This window comes from Mustela erminea, chromosome X, assembly GCF_009829155.1.
Source record: "Mustela erminea isolate mMusErm1 chromosome X, mMusErm1.Pri, whole genome shotgun sequence".
NCBI classification, from domain to species: Eukaryota; Metazoa; Chordata; class Mammalia; order Carnivora; family Mustelidae; genus Mustela; species Mustela erminea.
In genome coordinates this window covers 8,320,247-8,342,473 of record NC_045635.1, presented here as the reverse complement: position 1 = coordinate 8,342,473, position 22,227 = coordinate 8,320,247, and the positions used below count along the sequence as shown (strand labels likewise).

The window sequence follows — 22,227 nt, the reverse complement described above, 5'->3', positions numbered from 1 at the left end:
GTGCTTACACAGCTCTGTCAGAACCATAAACTGACCCAGCTGCAAGATGGAAACAACCCGTGTGAGGGGGCGCTCCCTATTAAATGGCTGCGAGGTTCCTGGAACTACAAGGCAGACAGGCCCTGGGTAGGCACTAATGGAAGACAAAGAGGCAGAGGACGTTCCCCATGTTATCGTAACGCACAACGAACCTACGTATTGCAACAGTCTGTCTTCCCCTCCACTGGTGTCTGCGGTGTCACCGCCAGCAGCAGGACACTCCCCGTTTGCTCTCCTTAAACTGCCTACATTTGCAGTGCAGAAAAATTTTTGTTGATTTTAGTAAATTCATGCTTGGCACACTGGATGAACCCAAGTCCCTTTGTTTTTATTTCCTTCTCCTTGCCGAGAGCTCCCTGTTCTCCAGGGCAGTCACTCGATCTGCCATGCAGTCTTTCTACCTGAAAGTTTTCATGAATGCTCTAAATACTTGACCTTGGAACAGTGCAACAGCCTGCGCTAATTTTCAGTCTACTCCAGTGGATCTCAACCAATCAGAGGCAATTTTGTCCCCCAGGGCACCTTTGGCAATGCCTGGAGACATTTTTGGTTGTTACAACTGGGGTGGGTGGGGGGCACCGGCAGGCACGTGGAGGGTGGAAGCCAGGGCTGCAGCTCACCATCCTACAATGCACAGGACAGCCCCACAGTAAAGCATCACCTGGCCCTAAATATCGATTTGTGCTGCTGTTTAGAAACCATGCCCTACTATAATCTGTCATACAAGCAAGGGCAAGAATCATTTTGTCCAAATCAACCATTCGGGAATCTTTCCAGTCCTTTGAGTTCCTATTTCTGGGAGGAAGCTCTAAGACCTTTTACCAGTGAACCTCCCTGAGCCCCCAGCCCCACCTCCAGCCTGGGTGTACCCATCCGGCAGGGCACTCTGCTTGCTTGGTCTGCCCCCCAGGGCCCTCTCTCACATGCTCTGTATAGACTGCTCCATATCTTGTAATTCACAGCCAAGAATACCCTCCTCTTTTCCAGCCTCTCACCTCCTCTCAAACATCCTTCAGTTGAAGCACACTTAAGAGCCTTGCTCCCCAAATGCGGTCCCTACACCAGCAATATCCTAATTGCCCGGGAGGAGCCTCTTCCAGGCACAGAAACTATGTTCCTACCTAAGCGTTCTGAGTTAGAACCCACATTTTAACACCATGCCTAGGTGAGTCTCACACACATCAAAGTCTGAGACATACTGCTCTGGTCTAGAGCAGTGATTCTAGAATTTGTGCGCTAGAATCATGGGGCGAACTTTACCAACACTGATGTGTGGGCTTCACCTCCACAGAGCCTGATATAACTGGTCTGAGGTTCACCCCAGGCACTGGGATTTCTACAGCTTCTCATAAGATTCTACGGTGTGGCCAAGGGTGAGAACTACCACTCTGGATTAATTGTTCCCGTTATGGTTGATACTGGCTTCTTTCGTTTATATATTCCACAGCCTATAGAGGAGTCAGTGTAATAGAGCAGTCAAGAGCCTGGCTTTGGGATTAAATTCCCTGGGTTTGAATTCTAACTGTCATTTACTGATTATGTGATCCTGGACAAGTTATTTAATCTCTCTTTGCTTCAGCTTCTCCAAATGTAAATGGGAATAACTACCTCATATGATAAGGGCTTCCATCAGTCAGTCTTCAATCTGAGAAGCAGAGCCAGTAGGGGAGAGAGCGAGTGAGAGAGAGAGAGAGAGAATTTTACAAGGAACTGGCTTATGTAGTTGTGAAGGCTGCTTATAAAGCCTTAGGTCTTCAGTGCAGGCAGTCAGGAAGGCAGGATCGTAAGCATGGTGCAGGCCCGTGGGCATAAGCATCAGCTTGTCCATAAACATCTCTCTCTCTTTTTTTTTTTTTTTTTAAGATTCTGTATTTATTCATTTGAGACAGAGAGAGAGAGAGACAGATCATGAGCAGGGGGAAAGGTGAGAGAGACAAGCAGACTCCCTGCTGGCAGGGAGCCCGATGCACGGCTCTGTCCCAGGATCCTGGGATCATGACCCCAGCCAAAGGCAGATGCTTAACCAACTAAGCCCCTGGAGTGCCCTCCCCTCAAACATCTCTTAACTCAAGGATGCATACATTCTCTTCTAAAGACCTTCTAGTTGACTAGGTCAGGCCAACTCAGGATAACTGCGTTTTGATGAACTTAAAATGAACCGATTATGTGTCTTAATCACACCTGGAAAATCTTTTCATGGCAGCATCTAGACTAGTGTTTGTATACCTGGGATAAGATGTATGTGCTACGGAGCACCTGGGTGGCTCAGTGGGTTAAGCCTCTGCCTTCAGCTCGGGTCATGATCCCAGGGTCCTGGAACTGAGCCCCACATGGGGCTCTCTGCTCGGTGGGGAGCCTGCTTCTTCCCTTCTCTCTCTGCCTGCCTCTCTGCCTACTTGTGATCTCTGTCTGTCGAATAAATAAATAAAATCTTAAAAAAAAAAAAAGATGTATGTGCTAGTCATATAGTGATACCCAAAATAGTCACTGTGTCCCTTTCTTCCTATGATACTCTTGAGAATAACCCTTGTAGCCCACCCTAACCGGAACAGAATTCCCTAGAAGGGAACCACTGGACTCTTGCTGAGCGTAGCCAAGCTGACACATCGAATGCTAGCACAGAGTGAAATGCCTTACCGCATCCAGCTCACTAAAGACACTACCTCATCCACAGTCAGCACTCAGTAAATGATTATTGTCTTTATCACCATCACAAAAGCTTTTTTAGCCAAAGATTCTTACACCGAAGTGCTTGGGCATATAATGTGTTTTGACGTGGCTGAATCTCAGTTTCAGCTTTACACTGGCTTCTATTCCAGCCAAAATACGTTTTCATCCCTAACCAAAAATAGGTTATTTGTCACCAAAATGTCACAGGTACCTGACAGGCGGCAAGAAATCTTAATAAAACCTTTAAGAACTCAGGGAAAAGAAAATATATACAAAAAAAAAATGCAAGCCCAAGCACCTATACAGAAAGGAGAGCCTCACAGTGGTGCCCTTCAGAATCAGAATGAACTTGAAACTTGAAAAAAGTAAATAAACTCCTGGTCAGGATTCCTCAAGACGATCAAGGTCATGGAGAACAAGGAAAGACAGAGAAACTGTTACAGACCAAAGACTGGAGGGACATGACAACTAAACGCAACGTAGTGTGCTGGATGAGATCCTTGAACACAAAAAGGAAGAACAGAAAGACTGATGAAATCTAGATAAAGTCTGGAGTTTAGTTAATAGCGATGTCGCCATGCACCATGGAAGTCTAGGAACTGGCTGAGGGTTGCATGCGAACTACCTGGAGTATCTTCGAAACTCTTTTATAAATCTGAACTTATTCTAAAACAAGGAGGGTTATTTAATACTGTGGAGGCCGAGAAAATTAAGGCCATCCCACCTCAAGTTTAGCTGATGTGGGAAACAGAGGCAGAAGAAAATCATTAAAATTCCTCACCTACTGACAAGCCCTTGGAACAGACAGAGTGGCTCTCCCCTGGGGACTCAACTGCCCTCACCTTGAGGTTTTGCTAAGGTCGATCCTAGCCTGAACGACCCCCTACCGGGACAGGTCCGACCAGGATCCCGTAAGTCTACTTTAACAATTCCTTTAGGAAACTTTATCTCTAAACCTCCAAGATAGTGTCGAGAATCATTTCCAAGCATACGGCCCACTGATATACATCTAAAGGGTCTCACGAGAAGATTTTTACTACTGGTAATAAATCAGCTTTCTCCCAACAATAGCTAGCCCCTCAAGGTCCGGGAGACCTTGCTTCTGAAAGTCCTTGGAGACTTACATCATCCATAATCCCCTTTGTCCTCAGCCACCACCGAGTCCACCCCTACTCTGCTTTTAAAAACTCTGACTGCAATCTGGTTCGGGGTCCAAGTCCCTACTCCGCTGTGTGCCGGGTATACTTGGGCCCAAGCTTAAGCTTGTCAAATAAACCCTCGTGTGATTGCATCTGGTCTCTCGGACGTGAAAACTCGGGCATAACAATACAGTAACAAATATTCAATGATTCTGAAGCAAACTCTGGGGTTGAGACCCAGTCCAAGCTTCATTTCTAAAAGAATACTTTCTATTCCGAATCGTTAATATAAAATCATCCCTCCAGGAAACAGCAGATACCTGAAGAATACGAGAGCAAGCCATGCCCAGGATCCTTGTTGCACTTTCCCGATCCCTGACCAAAAGCCGCAGAGCCCAGGGGAATGCAGGTTTAGTCTTCTTTCATTCTTTGCCCTTTCTTTCACAGAGAAAAGTCCCCTCAGTTTCACCATCTGAGAACTTCATTATTGGCAGAGTAAATGCATTCTCCACGAAGCAGATTTTTATGTACTCATTCTTAGACCTCTGGTTGTATCACAGCGCACTTGGGTCTCTGTGCTTCTCCTGTCTTCCGTCCCACACGTGTGGGAGTGAAGGAGCATCGTGGCCTTCAACAGGCCAAGGCCGGGAGGCCACTCACACCCCGGAAGAGGACTGCAAAATGACTGCTCTGGCAGTTGAATTACAACAGTTAAAAAGAAAACCACAGTCCAAAATGGTATGGCTTACTTAGGTTAAGACCCCGAGTCAGTAAACCAAGACTTAATACCTGACCTAGTTTTACCCCCCAGGATGATAACCTTTAACCAGTCAACGGGGAATATCCTGATCAATACTAGAAAATACTAGGAAATAGACCCCTTGGGAGGGCAAATTTGCCTAAACAATGCAATCCTTGCTAATACATTTCTTTGTTCCTTTTTTAATGGCCTCTCTCTGCCTTTAGAAAGCCTTTTGTTTAGCTGGGGGAACTTCCCTCTACTTGCTAAATGGGATGCTGACCAATTCATAAATCGTTCAAGAAAGCAATTAAATCTTCAAATTTACTTCTTTGAACTTTGTTTAACGTGACAAAAGCAAGTGAGCGCGCTGTTGCAAGACCATAGTTAGAGCAGAAAGGCTGTACGGTTTCCCTTGGCAAGTCCCTGGGTCTACTGTGAGTATGAAAGCTGTCTCAGTAGGCTCTGAGGCAGGATTTTAACACCAAAGCCAAAACGGAACGGAACGGAACGGAACGGAATGGAAAGGAAAGGAAGAAAGAGCGCGTGTGAGAGTGAAAGCAGGAGTATGCGAGAGTGTGCAGGTACATGAAGGAAGGAGAAAGGAAGACAGAAAGACAGCTCTGGGGAAAAAAGGCGGTGTCATCTCTGACCCACTCAGCGGCATCTGAAAAATCTCTGTCTATCCCTGTCTATATGCATATATATACCTCCTGTGTATACATACACACAAACACAATCACACACTCAACCCTCTAAAGGCCCATCAAGTCCTTTGATAAAGCACAAAAAGAACTGCCAGACTACTATAGAGTTTGTATATTAATCCATTCATCAATTCATTCTCATCAAATAATTAATAAGTACCTACTACGTGCCACAAACTGTTCTGGGAGCTGGGGACATGCCAGTGAACAAGACAGTTTCTACCCTCAGAAAAATTTTAACATTACTAAATAACATTTATCAAATATGCACTAAATGTCAGTTATTGGTGTATGTAATCCCTTTAAATAAATTTTCCCATTTATTCCTCACAGCGATTGTATGCAGAGATAAAATTATTACTCCCAATTTCCAGATGAGAACCTTGTGGTTTATCAAGATCAAGTAAGTTACCCAAAGAAAGTGATAGCGTGTAGATTTTGATCAAGAGAGGGTAATCACAGTACCGAAGCTAGCTCGTGCGACATGTCGAGTGCCAGATGCCAAGTATTAACCTATCTAGTAGGGGCAGAAAGTGCTGGCAGAAAGGACCAAAGCAAACATAAATATTGCTCTGTTTACTCCAAGATGGAAAGACTCTGGAGCTTTCTTTCTTGGCCCCCTCTTCCCTCCCTCAGCTGCTGGGTCTAGGAAGAGGAGTGCCCTTGCTCGCACTTGCTCCTCATTCCTCATGCCTTCCTCTCTCATTCCTGGAAAGGGAACAGCAAGGAGGAAATCGCCTTTCCAACCCACGCACAGCTGTTGGAAAGAAGCTCTGGCAGGCGCCAAGCTCTCCCAGAAGCGGGAATCCAGGAGAAGCCGTTCCCTGTTCCCTGCTCCCTATCTTGGCTCACCCACTTCGGGATGAGCTCTGTCCACATACCAGCTGTTATGTGCAGCTCAAGGTCTGGCACGGGCCACCAGTCAGAGCTTAACAGTGTTCTCTGTTCCAGGTGGAGACCTAGAAGCAGAGGGAAGGCACATCTAAAAGGGAAAACACTGGACTGCGCTCTCGGAGCAACAGCCCTTGGAGACACTTCAAGAGGCAGCTGCCCAACTGGCAGGGTCTGTATCAGGCAGCTGTGTGCCCAGGAACAGGGAGCAGGACACATACGGCCGAGCGGGCCCTGCCATCTGTCACAGGCCTGTGCCAGTCTCTGTGTTTTAGGCAAGGTGGGAGTGGGAGGGCACCGGCAGAGAAGCGACCGCTCGCCAGGCTGAGCCACATGCCACGGCTCCCCTCAAACAATCTCTTCCTCTAAACATTTGGACTCTTCCACAGCGGCTCTGTGGCAGTTGCCAGTGTATCTGGTTCCGTAATTAAGGGCATGGAGTTCGGAGTCCGAAAACCCTAGGTTTGAATTTGGGGGTACAAGTATGGGTCTCGAAGTGTCCATCTGCTCTTTTGTAAAATATACAATATAATAATGATAATAATTATTAATAACACAGTAATAATGAAAGCTGCCATGACGATTAAATTCAGTAATAATTTTAAAGAGCGAAGGGCAGTGCTTCAAAAAATACACACTAAGTATGAAGTCAAACAAAACGTTTTTCATGCTGAGACAAGTCTCTGATGGTAAAACATTCTTATTTCATAGGTGGTAGGTTTTCTGTCTCAGTTTTGGAAGTAGAAGGAGCAATGGAGCTTTTCGGCACACAGTGATGGGCATTCAGAGCCCCTAGGGATCTTGGGAAAAGGCAGGTTCTGGTTCGGCAAATCTGGGGTGGAGACTCTCGGGAGTCTCCATTTCTGGTGAGCTCCCAGTATTGATGCTGCTGGTCCAGGGCCCACACCTGGTATAGCCAAGTTCTGGAAAACCAGCTGTGGGACCTTGGGGAAGCCATTTCATTTCTCTAGGCTTCAGCTTTCTAAGATGCAAAATTTTTAAAATTTATCTAGATCATTTCACATTCCTACCACATTATCATGTTGTGACAGGTTATCCACAAAAATGGCTGCCAACGGTTCCTCCCACCCTACCTGTCCTTCTGCAGTGCGAGTTTTCTGCTCCTCCCATGGAGAAGTGGAGTCCCTCCCCTTAAATCTGGCTTGTCCTGTGACCTGTCTGGACCAGGAGAATATGGCAGAAGTAAAGCTGTGTGATTTCAGGTTTAGGCCTGAGAAGCCTGGCAGCTTCCACTCAGTCTGCTTAGAACTCAGCTGCCATGTAAAAACAAGCCTGAGCCAGACTGCTGAGTGAAAAGGGGGGTTTAGGGCTGGCTAGACCTCAGCTCTAGGCACTGGAGCTGAGGGGCCGGACATGTGAGTGCAGCCATGGCAGACATTCCAGCCCTAGCTGACCTTCTCGCTCTCACAAGTGACCCCAGCTGAGAACTCACACAGTATATGAACCACCCTGCTGATCCCAAGCCACAGAAATTACAAAAAATAAGAAGTCTGCTTTAAGCTATTAGGTATTGGGTGGTTCCTTACACAGCAAGTGATAGCAGATACACATGTTCTGCTTGCATAGGAGAGAACAGAAATTTTAAAAGCCAAAACACTTGGAAAAACTATATAGAAATATGTCTACCAACTGGAGAGCAGAATATATGCCAAGATCTGACTTATACATTTAGAGCAGATCTTCTTCATAAAGACCTCTCATCTGTATTCGATTCAATTTCATAAGTATTTTTTCAGGGCTACTGGGTGATGTAAGAAAAGTTGGAAACATAATTCTAAGAAATTTGTAATGTATTTGGGGATACTAGTATTTTACAAAGAAAAAAATCAGAAAATATGCCTCAATCAGTAACAGTACACTAAGCACATATCTGAGAATCAGAATATTTTTACATCAAAAACAAAATTATACGGACACCTAGAAAAAGTTCAGTTAGTGTATTCTAGAGTTATCAGAGAACAGTCCAACAGAGGAGGTATAACTTGAATCTGAATAAATAGGCGAGTAAAAATGAGTATGTAATGACTGAGCAGTGGTGTTCAAATCTGGTATAGAAAACTGAAAAAGTCAGCCCTACTGACAAATACATTCTAGAAAGTACTCAATGTCCTTTATAGAGAGAATGACAATTCTTTTTTTTAAAGAGGATCCACGCCCAGCATGGAGCCCAACATGGAACTTGAACTCACGACCCTGAGATCAACACCTGGGCTGAGATCAGGAATCGGACACTTAACTGACTAAGCCACCCAGGTGCCCTGAAATGACAATTTTATTTTGTTTTATTTTTTTTAAATTTTATTTATTTGACAGAGAGAGACAGAGCACACAAGCAGGGGGAGCGGCAAGCAGAGGAAGAGGGAGAAATAGGTTACCCCTTGAGCAAGGAGTCCAATGTGGGGCTTGATCCCAGGACCCTGGGATCATGACCTGAGCCAAATGCAGATATTTAACCAACTGAGCTACACAGATACCCCAAGAGTGACCATTTTAAATAGACATGGCATACGTAATTTCACTAAACTAGCAAAATGTGAGGATATAAGAATATCATAGAACATATGCTCCAGAAATAGTAACAGAATTGCAGAGATGTCATAGAGGTAAAAATTGTGAAGGTGTAGTGTTAAAGCCAAAAGATGACTAGAGCTTTGAAGACGAAAGGTGTACACAAACTAGTACCAGAAAATAAACATAAAGGATTTGATGAACACAGTAATCATCTTTGGGGTTCTCATCTACATCTCAGTCATAATGTGCTTTTTGGGAAATATGTTGGATTTAATGGTTGCTACTGGTCACATGAAACCTCAGAATTAAAATTTTCCAATAATATTCCAATAAAATGAGTTTCATATTTAAGATGCAAGAAAATATAAAAAGGTACTTATTTTTCTCAACCTCATAAGCATTTTCTGTAAGGAAATTATGTACTTACAAATCATGTTTTAACTGTACTAGATAATAAATAAATCAATCTACTTTGTTAGAACAGGAAATTAATCTTGTAGGCACCTTTTCAAAACTTCATTTATCTATGTTATCATTTTGCTACCTCTTTCCTCATGAAAACACAGGGAGAAGAAACACAATCCTGACATACTGGTAATGTGAGACCTCAGAATAGTACCCATTTTAGATGAAAGTTTCAACCAAAACTCATAGTCGATCAAAAAAAAAAATCATAGTCAAGTGTTTGCATACTTACACAGAGACAAAAGACTGGCTCAGTAGTGGTATAATGTTACCCTCCGACTAGCATAGAGCTCAGTGTCAGATCCACTGTTAGTAAGCAGAGTCATTAAATGAATGGACGTCAATGTGGGCAAGCTTTCTCCAGGAAGGAGCCATTTGAGCAGAGACATGAGTGATAAAACATTCCAGAGGCGGGGAATAATTTGCACAAAATCATGAGTCAGAAGGGAGGGCTAATATTAAGAAATGATTATTGGGGCACCTGGGTGGCTCAGTGGGTTAAAGCCTCTGCCTTCGGCTCTGGTCATGATCCCAGGGTCCTGGGATCGAGCCCCACATCGGTCTCTCTGCTCACCAGGGAGCCCGCTTCCCTTCCTCTCTCTCTGCCTGCCTCTCTGCCTACTTGTGATCTCTGTCTGTCAAATAAATAAATAAAATCTTTTTTTAAAAAAAAGGCATGATTATCAGATAACAATAACAATCATACTTTAAAATAGAGAAACAGAATAAATAAAACAGAAGTATGAACAACGAAAAAATGAAAGATGTGATTACTGGAGCTGGTTTGTATGTGCGTGTGCATGCCTATTCCCCCACTTTGGGCTTTGAATTTTGTACTGGAAAGGTGACAAGGTATTCCCCCAGCAAATATATTCAGGGCACAGAACTTCCAAACCATTAGCCCCAGTCCCCTGGGAGGATTGTGTTCAACCCCATCAGCAATTATCTGTACTATAGGATAACCATCTTTACCTGAGAGCAGGCTTTGAAAGGGCAAAGCACAGTCCTTGTCAGAGGAGGGTCCTTCAAGTGCATGTTCAGTTGCCTAGGGAAAGACCTTCTGACTTCTCTGTTTGCTTTTCAAAGCACTGGGTTTGTCTGTGTTTTGTAAGGGGGAGGGGCTTGGGCGGTGGAGGGGGGTGGTGAGGGGAGCGGGGTTGGGCGGTGGGGGATGCCGATGTCTAAATCGATCTCCTTTCTGTAATTCCAACATATCTCCCAGCTGTTTCTTTCTAGAAATCCACTGTACTAAAACAGAAGACTGCTTAATTATCATCTTTAAAAAAATCAGAAAACAGAAGTGCATACTGGAGGAAAATTATGAATGGGAAGTACAAATTGGCGGGGTTTGAATCATTGATTATTATCGGATACACCTTCTTGATGTGTGAGAGAAAAGCTGCAAGACTAACAAATACGATTCCTTGGGGACATGTGCATCTGTAGAATAAGGTGCCCTCTAAGACAAGCACTTCACAAGAAACTTTGGCTTTATAAGTATGAGGCCATAAATTCATCCCAGCCACTGAAACTACAGATGGAATCATCAATCACATAAACGAGCCTCAACAAGATTTTTTTTTTAAAGTAGGCTCCATGTCCAATGTGGGGCTCGAACTCAAGACTCTGAGATTAAGCATCTCATGCTCTATCGACTGAGCCAGCCAGGCATCCACAATAAGATTTTGCTTTATTTGAGTATATATTCAACTCAAAGCTTTGAAATAATAGTTTTTGTGCATAGTTAATTAAGTTTACCGAATAGAGACAATTTGTTGAGCAGTACTTCTAAGCCTTTTGGGTGAAGAGGGAGTTTATGTGCCTCTTTGAGGAACTCAAGAAAGTGGGGCGCCTGGGTGGCTCAGTGGGTTGAAGCCTCTGCCTTCAGCTCAGGTCATGATCCCAGAGTCCTGGGATCGAGCCCCGCATCGGGCTCTCTGCTCAGCAGGGAGTCTGCTTCCTCCTTCTCTCTCTGTCTGCCTCTCTGCCTACTTGTGATCTCTGTCAAATAAATAAATAAAATCTTTAAAAAAAAAAAAAGTGATGAGCCCTTTAACCCAGAAAAATACGCCAACAGATAAGAATTTGCATCAAGTATGGAGGAATTCATGGGTCCCCTGTGTCTACTGTGGAAGCCCACTGCCTTCGAGACACTGGAAGCCAAGAGCAATACCTCAGGTCTGCGTGGCACTGGAAGAAGAATTTTCATTTTGTAGGTGGTATGCACATCCAGGCAGGCTGTGTTGACATACAACGTTTGTTTTTTTAATATTTAAAAAATCTTTTAATTGTGGTAAAATATATGTAACATAAAGCTTACCATCTTAACCATTTTTTAGTGTACAGTTGTGTTAAGTGTATTCACACTGTTGTGCAACCAATCTCCAGAGCTATTCTCATCTTGGGAAACTGAAGCTCTACAACAAGTCCCCCTCCCAGCCCCCCGTAGCAACTACCATTTTACTTTGTTTCTATGATCTGACTACTCTAGATGCCTGGTATAAGTGGTATATAAGAGAGTATTAGAGGTTTTTATCTGTCTTATTGCACTTCGCACCATGTCTTGAAGGTTCTTTGCCTATGTTGTAGTGTTTGTCAGAATTTCCTTTCCTTTTATTTATTTATTTTTTTTAGAAGATTTTATTTATTTACTTGACAGCCAGAGATCACAAGTAGGCATAAAGGCAGACAGAAATGGGGGGAAGCAGGCTCCTCTCTGAGCAGAGAGCCCGATGCTGGGCTCGATGCCAGGACCCTGAGATCATGACCTGAGCCAAAGGCAGAGGCTTAACCCACTGAGCCACCCAGGTGCCCCTTCCTTTCCTTTTAAAGACTGAAGAATATTCCTTTGTATGTATAGACCACATTTTGCTTATCCATGTGTCAGTAGACATTTGGGTTGTTTCTACCTCTTGGCTATTATGAATAATTTTGCCATAAACGTGCATGAATGGATATTGTCTCTTCGAGATCCTACTTTTAATTCTTTTAGATTAATACTCAGAAGTGGAACGACATGATGGTTTTGATACAGTCGTTTTGATGGGCCCCTTTTATGCAAGGAACACCATGACTCAGCAATTGAGAGTCAGGTCCCTCAAAAGCGTCCCTCCCAAAATGTGAAATTGGTGTTTGATCACTAAGCCATGCATATGACAGACTTCTTGATCCTTGTGCTATACTTAGCCCCTCCTCAATTATGTGACTTTTACTTTCAGCTTTATTCCTTTCAGTATTTTTTTTAACTTTTACAAGTATGCATTAAATTTATAATAAAAAGGCAATAAAGAGCTTTTAAAATCTGTTAAAACTGAGTATTTAAGGGTATCTTAGCTAACTCTTAAGACACCAATTAAAAATGAATATTAGTAAATGAATTCTATACAGAGAGAATATATATATTCTAATATAATATACATTAGATCTGTTAGAAATTTATTTGAAGACTTTATGTACAAAATGGAGCCAAGAATAAAGACACATAAATTCTTCCTCCTCTTTACCTTTAGTGTCCAACATAACACTGATGAATAAAACTGAGTATATTCGAGAAGACTTCAAATAACAGAGATGTCTGTCCCTGAATTATCAAATGGAAAAGAAAATAAGTTAAATTTTTAGTTGAGTTAAGTGGAACTCGTTGTTACATGTAAACAAGTAGAGCCATTGTCATTTTTTTTCCTTTCCTTTTTTTTTTTTTTTTAAAGATTTTATTTATTTATTTGACAGAGAGAGATCACAAGTAGGCAGAGAGGCAGATGGAGAGAGAGGAGGAAGCAGGCTCCCTGCTGAGCAGAGAGCCCGATGCGGGGCTCGATCCCAGGACTCTGAGATCATGACCTGAGCTGAAGGCAGTGGCCTAACCCACTGAGCCACCCAGGCGCCCTGAGCCATTGTCATTTTAAAAGTGAAATTAAATAACATGAGATGTAGACCATTCAAGATGCCATGGCAGTTCCAAAAATGAGTGGTAACTGAGCTTAGAACGACCAAAAGTCCTTTATAAGCTGACAATGGTTAGCACATGATTCTGTCATGGGTAGTTTGCCCACCAGATGGTGCCTGAACCTTTTACCTTCTCACTTTTGACTCCCAAATGTCCCAAACCCACCACAAGGAGATGAGGCCTCAGGATGGAGAAACGACATCACTTGTTTATTTCCTGGTTGTCAGGACAGCTAGAATTTTAATGTTTTGGTTGGGGGCAGGGGTTGGTCACATCAACATGGTAGCATCAATAGGAACCTGAGTCACAATAGCTCTGACAACACGTCTGGGTTAAAACTATTTCATTAAAAGAATCTCTTCAAAATATCACATGCCCATTTGTGCTGCCCAAAGTCAAAGCCGAGAACTTGGCCTATGTCATTCCAATTATTGTCAGGTCATCAAAAATTGATTTCAGAACATACTCCTTTTGGAAATGTCCTTGATGATTGCTTTGCGACTCAGCCCGTGCATATGTACAGCAAGATTCAGTACCCTTAGCAACCTAGAATTTCTACTTATTTGCTTATGGCTGTTCTCAAGCACCACAAACACAAAGGGTAAAGGAGCTAGCTCTCCTTGTGAGACTCTTAAATGTTTTCAGAACAGGGACCCGATCTACTCTTTCTTTTCTATCCCCTCCCCACCCCAGAGCTTAGTATAATGCTCTGCATGTCAGAAACATTTGTTAATTTTAACACCATCTCTTCTAGAAAGATTAGAGAACACTTTACCAGGATGTCAGAAAAAAGGAAACTGGGCAGATAAGCACCCTTGCGATTAAAGTGTAAGCTAGATGCATCTCTCCTTCTCACACATATGAACAAATCTTAATGACAATTCACTGAGAATTTTGGTGAAAAAATAAATGGGTTTTTTCCCAGCTTTATTGACATATAAAAAATGGATTCTTGAACCAATTCCCAAGGCTCTGATTTCTTTGTACCAATGACTACTTGTTTGTATTTTCAGCCCAGACTGGTCTTTAGAGGGCCTGTCTACTACGTATTATTACCTCAGAGTCCCTTTACACTTCAAAATTGTCCAAAGCTGAGCTCATTTAGTTCCTAAAATATCAGCTCCACAAGAGCTAGGACTTGGTGTTGTTCACTGTTGGATCCCCAGGACCAATAGTGCCTATCATGCAGGTGTGTGCTCAGTAAAGATCTGTTGAATGAACTGATGAACGAATGAGTGAAAAGGTCTTCCCAGGAGGCTGAGTCTTCCATGACGACTGCACACTGTAAGAGTGCTCGCCAGCACTTGACAGCTGAGACTGAACACTCTGCTTCTTCCCATGATCTCCTCCTGCCAGTCTCCTCTTCTTCCGTCAAATCGCCCTCTCTGCTGCCTCCTCCCTATCCATCTCTAAATATGCTCAGAATCTAACTATCAAAAACCCAAATGTTCCTTTCTTATACAAGGCTATCCAGAAATCTGTTCCCAATCTCAGTTCTCTAGCCCCACCTCACCCTTCATACTCTTGTAATCTTGAAAACCCTAGAGCTCCCAACTTGCATCCCACTTGGCCTCTTCTGTGCCTTTCTCAGGCAAGGTCTGACTTGCTTGCAATGCCTAGCCCTTCTTATCCTCCGTTTCCTACTGCAGCCTTTACCTCCCTTATGGAGTCTTTCCCAGGACCCTTGTCCTCCCGGACAAGCAAACTGCTCTTGCTCTGTGCTCTTGTAATACCTTAAACTAGGACTTCCCAAGCTTTTTCACATTTCGGTGCACACAGAAGAAGGTTAAGGGTAAAGGGGCCAGGCTGTTCCTGGCCATAAGCAACTGGCCTGGGTCTCAGGACACCACAGTCCTTGTGCAGCAACCTCTGGGTATACCTGTAACCCAGTCATGGCATATCGGCAGGACACATCACACTAGTTGACATGCTCTCAGCATGCCACAATCACTGCATTCACCCCACTATGCTATAAATATTTGTGTTTGTCCTTCATTGCACCTGTGAACTCCTCAAGGGCAAGAACCCTGTATTCTCATTTTTCATGTTTTAAATTATCACATGGTAAAGCTGACTTTTTGCTGTATAAAGTTCTATAAACGTTATCACATGTATAGATTCCTGTAATGAGGACCACAGTTAGGACAGAGAGTAGCTCCGTTACATAAGGTATTATCACACCCTTCCCTAACCCTCACCCCCAGCACCCATTGATCTGCTCTCTGTCACTACAGTTTTGTCTTTTGGAGAATGTCATATCAATGGAATCATACAGTACATAACCTTTTGAAACCGGCTTCTTTCACTTAGCATAATGCCTTTGACATTTATCCAAAATAGTTGTGTGTATCAATAGCTTGTTCCTTTTTATTGCTGAGTCATATTTCATTGTAAGGATTTACCACAGTTTGTTTATCCATGGATCTGTTGAAGGAAGTTTGGGCTGTTTCCAGTCTGGGGCAATTTTGAATACAGCTGCTATAAACTTTTGTGAAAGGTTTGTCTGTGAACATGAGTTTTCATTTCTCTGGGGTAAAGACCCAGGAATGGGACTGTATGGGTTTTACTGCAAACATGTATTAAGCTTTATGAGAAGCTACCAAATAGTCTCCCAAGTGGCTATACCATTTGACTGGTCCACTGTCCTGGCAATCAGTGAGAGTTCCGGTAGTTCCACATCCTGGCTAGCACTTGGCATTGCCAGCAGCTGTCCTTTTTGCCATTCTAGTAGGTGTAGTGCAGCACCCCACTATAGCCTTGACTTTTATCTTCGTGCCCCAGTGCTCAGCACAATGGTAGGTTATCCACAAATATTCGTTAACCAGAAATCAACTCATCCTATTTTTACTTCTATTTTTAACCTCACTAGTGTTTTCATTATACTTCCTACCAAGCTTTGTGTTTAAAAAACCAAAGAAACTGCAGAGAAGTATTACATTCCTTCCTACCCGCCTGTAATCACTCCTCCTACCAGGTTCTAAATGAATCATTTTTCCTACTAGAAGACTAGAATCTTCCTACCAGAAGATACAGCAACATAATCTATAACTTCCTCTCAAACTTAAGCTGGACCTGAAGGCCTGCGATCCAGATCACTTCTGAAAGGCTCTGCTATTACTGCTCCTAGCTTACCTGTGAACAGTAAGAATCATCCTCAGTAGGCAGATAATTGGATGAGCCAGGCACTGGGAAAGGAGATGTTCCTAATAAGAACTAACTTACCCCTCTATCCCCATGAGGTAGGTATGATCCTCATTTTACAAATCCTCATTTTACTGAAACTGACAAAGTCACCCAAAGCCATAGAGCCAGTAAATGAAGCAGGAGGGTGCACACCCAGGTCAGACTAGTTCTGGAAACTACGGTCCTAACCATTCTGTGGGGCTACTCTACTGGGCAAAGAAAAACCAGGTGCTCTTTAATCAACAATAAAAACAACCTCAAGTCCCTTTAATTTTGAAGGTTATAAAACTTCAGGAAAGTGAACCATTCCCAGGGACCTCCCAGTCTATGGAGCCTGTACTGCCTGGCTGAAGGACAGACTAAGGATTTTGGATCTTATTCCTGTGAAAAGTCAGCAGCACGAGTGAGACTCAGTTGAGTGAACGGGACCGGCAGCACTTGCTCCGTAAGACTGCCCCTGCCCATTGAATCCTGAACCCCATTAAAAGTTCTATGTTCTATACCTGATGGCGTCCTCCACTCTACACATGAGCTGAAGTAATAATAATGGTTTGCTTTTTGTGTTGAGTCATAAAAATAAAATCATATTTTATGTATAAAAAGAAAACTAATAATATACTAACTCAGATCATCTAATGACTAAGCACATCCATGGGTAACACAGATCTTCAGTCTTTAGAAACTTATCTAGCAGTAATTCTAATAAAACAAGACACACGAGACTTGTCACCGGATACGTGGAGCTAAAACCATGGCCAATAAACCATCAAACTGGAATTTGGTGGCTTGGCTTTAGTATTTTGATTTACAGTATTTCTTATCTCTTTCATTACCTACTTTCTCCCCAACCTGTAAACAATACGCTTCAATGAGCTTGGAGCTGAGTCTATTTCTTTTCATGTTACTGATCAGGCAAGCAAGAGACACAAATCTCAGGATCCTAGGACTTAAGCAGTCATTCTCCTTAATCCAAATACAGTCAATCATTTCATTTTCAGGTATGAAATCAGGAAGAAAATGTGCACACTAAAAAGAAAAGTTCTCCAATGAAATGATGGCACAAGCAAACAGTTTGGGGACATCATAGTTGCCAGTTCTAAAATGTCACAGTCTTGTGTATTTTAATCCCATAGAATGACAACCTCTGTTTCTAAATTTTCTCTACAATGAACTACATAACAAAAAGAGGTTTCCTTTGCACCCATGCAAACTGTAAAAATGTTTTAAAACAGATAGTGCTAACAAGTGACTACTACTATGGAAAATTACGGCAACTCTAAACACATTTGGCTCAAAGTGTCAAGTGATAAAAGTCAAGGCTAATGAATTTTACCCATTTGGAGAGCTTTTCTTAACCTGTGGCAGTTCTTTTATATGTGGGCCTCTACACAATGTTCTCATTGCAATGCTTAAACACTCAATAATCATAGAATCTGCTGAAAGAATAGCATTTTAAACAAATTCATAGGTGCCAGTGATTAATGAGAAAGCATTAAATAGCAGAATGACTGGAAACTTTCCAATTAGCATTCCAAAGTGTATGCATTACTGACAAACTTCTCACATTTGAAACTTCAGCAACCTCAAGAAAGACTTACATATTTATATAAACCATAAGCCACTCATCAAGGATCTGAACTTTCTGTAAAAAGCAGTTTTTTCCAAAGTAGAAAAACTTATTTATCAAGACCACTGAAGATAAAGAAGCAATGAAATACAAACTAATGTATATAGCCAATAGAGCATTTTCTGTTTCAAAATCAAAACTTTTCATCCTGATAGATACATTTGTCACTGAGAGCTACTACTTTTAAAAGAAAATAAACACAGCACAATCCAATTTCCCTTGCAAAAAGCGTAGTCCAAAGTTTACTGTGAATGATAACCTATTACAATACCATATATAAAGATGAGCAGCTAAAATCAGTTTCTCTCTTCCCAAAAGTGCCTCTAGACAGTGAGTCTTAAGGAAATAAACAGCCAAAGCAGTGTATGGTTGTCACACTTTTCTTTGACAAGATATTCCTGCTTCACCTCCAATATTCTTTTTAAAAATTAGAATTATTGAGACAAAACTCATAAGGATCCCATCGGTTTTCTAGCAAAGGCATCGTTTTTGTATAATTCTGAGACATGGTCTTCAACCCATGTCCAAATAAATTCATCTTACCAAAAAACATAAGCTAATCTCAGAAAACAATGATAAGACCCCAGATATCCGTACTTGAGGACTAGTACTCACTGGCAGGTATGTTCTCCTTCATCCTCTACTGCCTGGCCGAAGCCCCAGGGAGTGGAAAAAGTCTGCCAAGTCTCTCCTTCAAGATCCTCGTCCATGGTAGGAAGGCAAAACAGCCCACCTTTTCCTAAGGATGGAAAGAAAGAACTTCGCTCTTTATTCTTTTAAAAGAAGAATGATTGTACCCTAGCAAACAACTAACCGCTAGGCATGAAGAGTGAGAGAGGAAGGACAGGAGGAATCAATGCCGAGAGGCCAATCATATTTCATCACTCAGCTACTTGGAAACCAGATACGCTCAGACAATCACGTGCTCGGAGAGATTTAAGGAGGCGAAAGAGGAGCAGCTCTGTCTTTTGTAAATTATTCACAGGGACTTTTTTTTTTTCTGACCATGAGCAAAGTTGCACAGGTTACCCGTTTAAGAAAAAAGCAATCAGGCTCGGAATAGAGCATATAAACCGACCAGTCCAGAAACGAGATTTCTTCTGATTGAAGTTCTGCCCCTGACCACTATGAAACAAGACAACCCAGTGCCGTTAGAATCAAAGTGGTAGTACACTGGGAATGAACTGGCACCTTCTGAAGGTCTGAAGAGGTCACAACTGCAGTTTCAGCGTTTGCCTCTGACGAAAATGAATATCCGCTTCTCGTCTTCTGAGAACTCACTATGGGGTGTTTTGCGCCATGAGCTGGAATGAAGCCACCCGCACGCAACTCACACAGCTCTCTCAGATTTCAAAGTGCTGCCTGACTTCTCTCATGGCTTTCTTGTGTTTCATCCAAATTTGATACGGTAGCATGTTTACCTTAAAGCTATTCAAAAGTTGCCAATTTTTAGGCTAGATCCTACCCAGTAATTTAAACCCAGTGGAAAAACGCCAGTCCGGGAAGCTTTGAGAAAGCATGGGTTTCTCGTGGCAAAGATGGGGGAGGTTGGGGGCACATGGGAATTTGGAATGCTTCTTTTTCTCTAGACCGGGATTTCTCAGCCTCTGCATTATTGACATTTTGAGCCGGGTATTTCTTTGTTGTGGGGGTGCCCTCTACATCAGAAGGTGCCGAACAGCATCCCTGGCCTTGAACCACCAGATGCCAGCAGCATCTCCCCAGCTGTGACAATCAAAAATGTCTCCAGACCTTGCCAAATATCCCCTAGGAAGTACAGTCACGCCCAACTGAACCCACTGTGCTAGACTCATTTCTTTGGTGAAGTTGTTCCAAAGAGGAAGAACGGGATTTACATTTGAGATAGGCTCCTGCCAAAGACAGGTGGTAGGAAAAGTCAAGGCTGTGGGTGAACCATACAACTGACATGCAGGTGGCCAATTCGATTTGTCAGAATGGAGACATATCGGGGGTGGGGAGTACCAACTCTCCATGGATATTTGCTAAACTGCTCACTACCTGTGATGATGAATTCTGTGTCACCTTGACTGGGCTATGGGGTGCCCAGATTTTTGGTTAGACGTTATCTGGGGTGTACCTGTGACTGTGCTTCCAAATGGATTAACATTTGAATCCATAAACTCAATAAAGCAGACTGCCTTCCCCAATGTGGGTGAGCCTCCTCCAGTCCACTGGAGGTCTGAATAGAACAAAAGGGGGAGTAAGGGGGAAATTGCTCTCTCTGCCTAGTCTTGAGCTGGCCCATGGGTCTTCTCAGTCACTCCGACTAGAACTTACACCCGTGGCTCCCCCGCGTCTCCAGCTTACAGATGGCGAATCATGGGACTTCTCAGCCTCCAGAATCACGCGAGCCAATTCCTTAGAATATACCTCTAGGATCCCTTGTCCCAATATGTGCGTGTGTGTGCGTGTGTGTATTCTATTGGTTCTGTTTCCTGGAGAGTCCTAACTAATACACTACTATAGTTTGTAAGTCTCCCAAACCTGCCGTTTAAAATATGCTAATTTCTCCTTAGTTACACATCCTTCATTTTACCTTGGTTTCTGTCATCCCGTTGCAAGTAAGGTTTGCTCTGGCAAACTATTCTGAGCTGATCTTTGACAGCAAAACAAATCAAGGCAGAGATAATGAGGACATAGATTCCCTGCTTATTCGTGTAACCTTAACTAACCCCAGTTGAGATGTTTCCTTATGAGCCTCAGATTAGTGCAAAAAAAAAAAAGAAGAAGAAGAAGAAGAAGTCTTTTCAGTTAAATACAATAACAGCAGTCTATTTAAATTCAACACTGGGAAAATGAGGCAGATGGTTTCAAAAGCAAAAGCACAGTTCGAGTCCACAGGTGATGGTGGACATCTTGTCATTAAGAAGGATGGCCCGCCTAAGGGTGCAATCTTGCAGACAGGACATTGTCTTGGGAGAAGGAACAGCCTTCGGGGCCTCAGAATTTGCTTTCTGAGTAGGAGTGGGTGTGACCCAAAGGAAGGCAAGTTCCTCACATGGTAAACTGTGTCAGTACAGCCACCTGTCCACTCCAGGGCTTATTCTAGAAATTAGTGTGGAGGGGTCAGTCTCTGAAGTGCTGAGGTTTGTGCTTTCAGGCTCCTCTGAGAAAAGGGTACGGAATAGGCAGAGGAAGAAAGATGCCTGCTCCATGTGCTTTGGGATAGGAAGGCGAAACCGAGTATTGAATAGAGCACATTGGTGTCCTGAAATGTGTAAGCCATGTCTTCCTCTATGAACTGGACTGGAGGAGGAGGAAGCTGTCTGCCTTGGGAAATGTCCAGGATGCTCAGTGTGGCCTGGATGGGGGGAAGGACCCTCCAGGTAAGTGCTGGGTCCTCGAAGAAACAGCTTCAAGAAATAAATCTATTTCCAGCCTGTTCCCATGTTTATTCCTTGGCTGTGTGCTAGGGGTTTTTTCTTAACTTGGCAACGCTCATTTCTTAATAATGTCAAGAGCTACCGAGTGAACTGCTGCAGTTCTGCATCATTGCTGGATAGCAAGGGCTTATTAAACACCTACCAAATGGTCCGCACAGTGGCAAATATGAAAGACTTAGATCACGTTTTGCTACCCTCAAAAAGCCTATATTCTAGGATTCTATGGAGAGATGGTAAATATCCAAGAGCAGCACATTTGAAACGTTTCATGTCATGTTCTCATTTGTTTTTACATCAAACTGGGTTGTTTTGCCTACTTCAAAATACTAAGGTACACTTTGAGTGATTTTATTTATTACTTTTTAAGATTTTATTTATGTATTTGACACAGAGAGAGAGAGAGCACAAGGAGGGAGAGGGGCAGAGGCAGAGGGAGAAGCAGGCCCCCTGCTAAGCAGGGAGCCTGATGCAGGGCTCGATCCCAGGACCCTGAGTTCATGTCCTGAGCCAAAGGCAGATACTTAACCAACTGAACCACCCAGGTATCCCTCTGAGTGATTTTAAATTACCTATGAACATAATCATCTTTTTTGACTAGTCAACAGGAAAATAAGACTATTATTTTATAGCTGAGAAGATAATTTTATAACACTTTAAGGAAGGCTTTGAGAATTGTTCCAAATTGTTCAGATCAAGTCCTTAATTCTAGGTCTGACATTCAAGGTCTGACATTTCAGTGCCATGATTTTCCATCTCCAAACATTTGTTTTTTCTCTGTCCTCCCATTAGAACGTCAACTGCCTTCCTCCTGACCAAAATCAATCTTTCCTCAAACACCTGATTCACAGCTGACCTCCTATGATGCCTTCCACTTTCTCCAAGAGA

At 42.9% G+C, this 22,227-nt stretch overlaps 1 protein-coding gene across 1 annotated transcript in view; it reads right to left on the bottom strand.

Annotated features, from left to right (window-relative positions):
* FRMPD4 (FERM and PDZ domain containing 4) overlaps positions 1-22,227 on the bottom strand; it is an 854,311-nt gene that overhangs the window by 771,263 nt on the left and 60,821 nt on the right. The window contains exon 5 of the mRNA XM_032329882.1: positions 18,554-18,677. Coding sequence (XP_032185773.1) covers positions 18,554-18,677 — 124 coding nt within the window. The remainder of the gene's footprint in view (positions 1-18,553; positions 18,678-22,227) is intronic.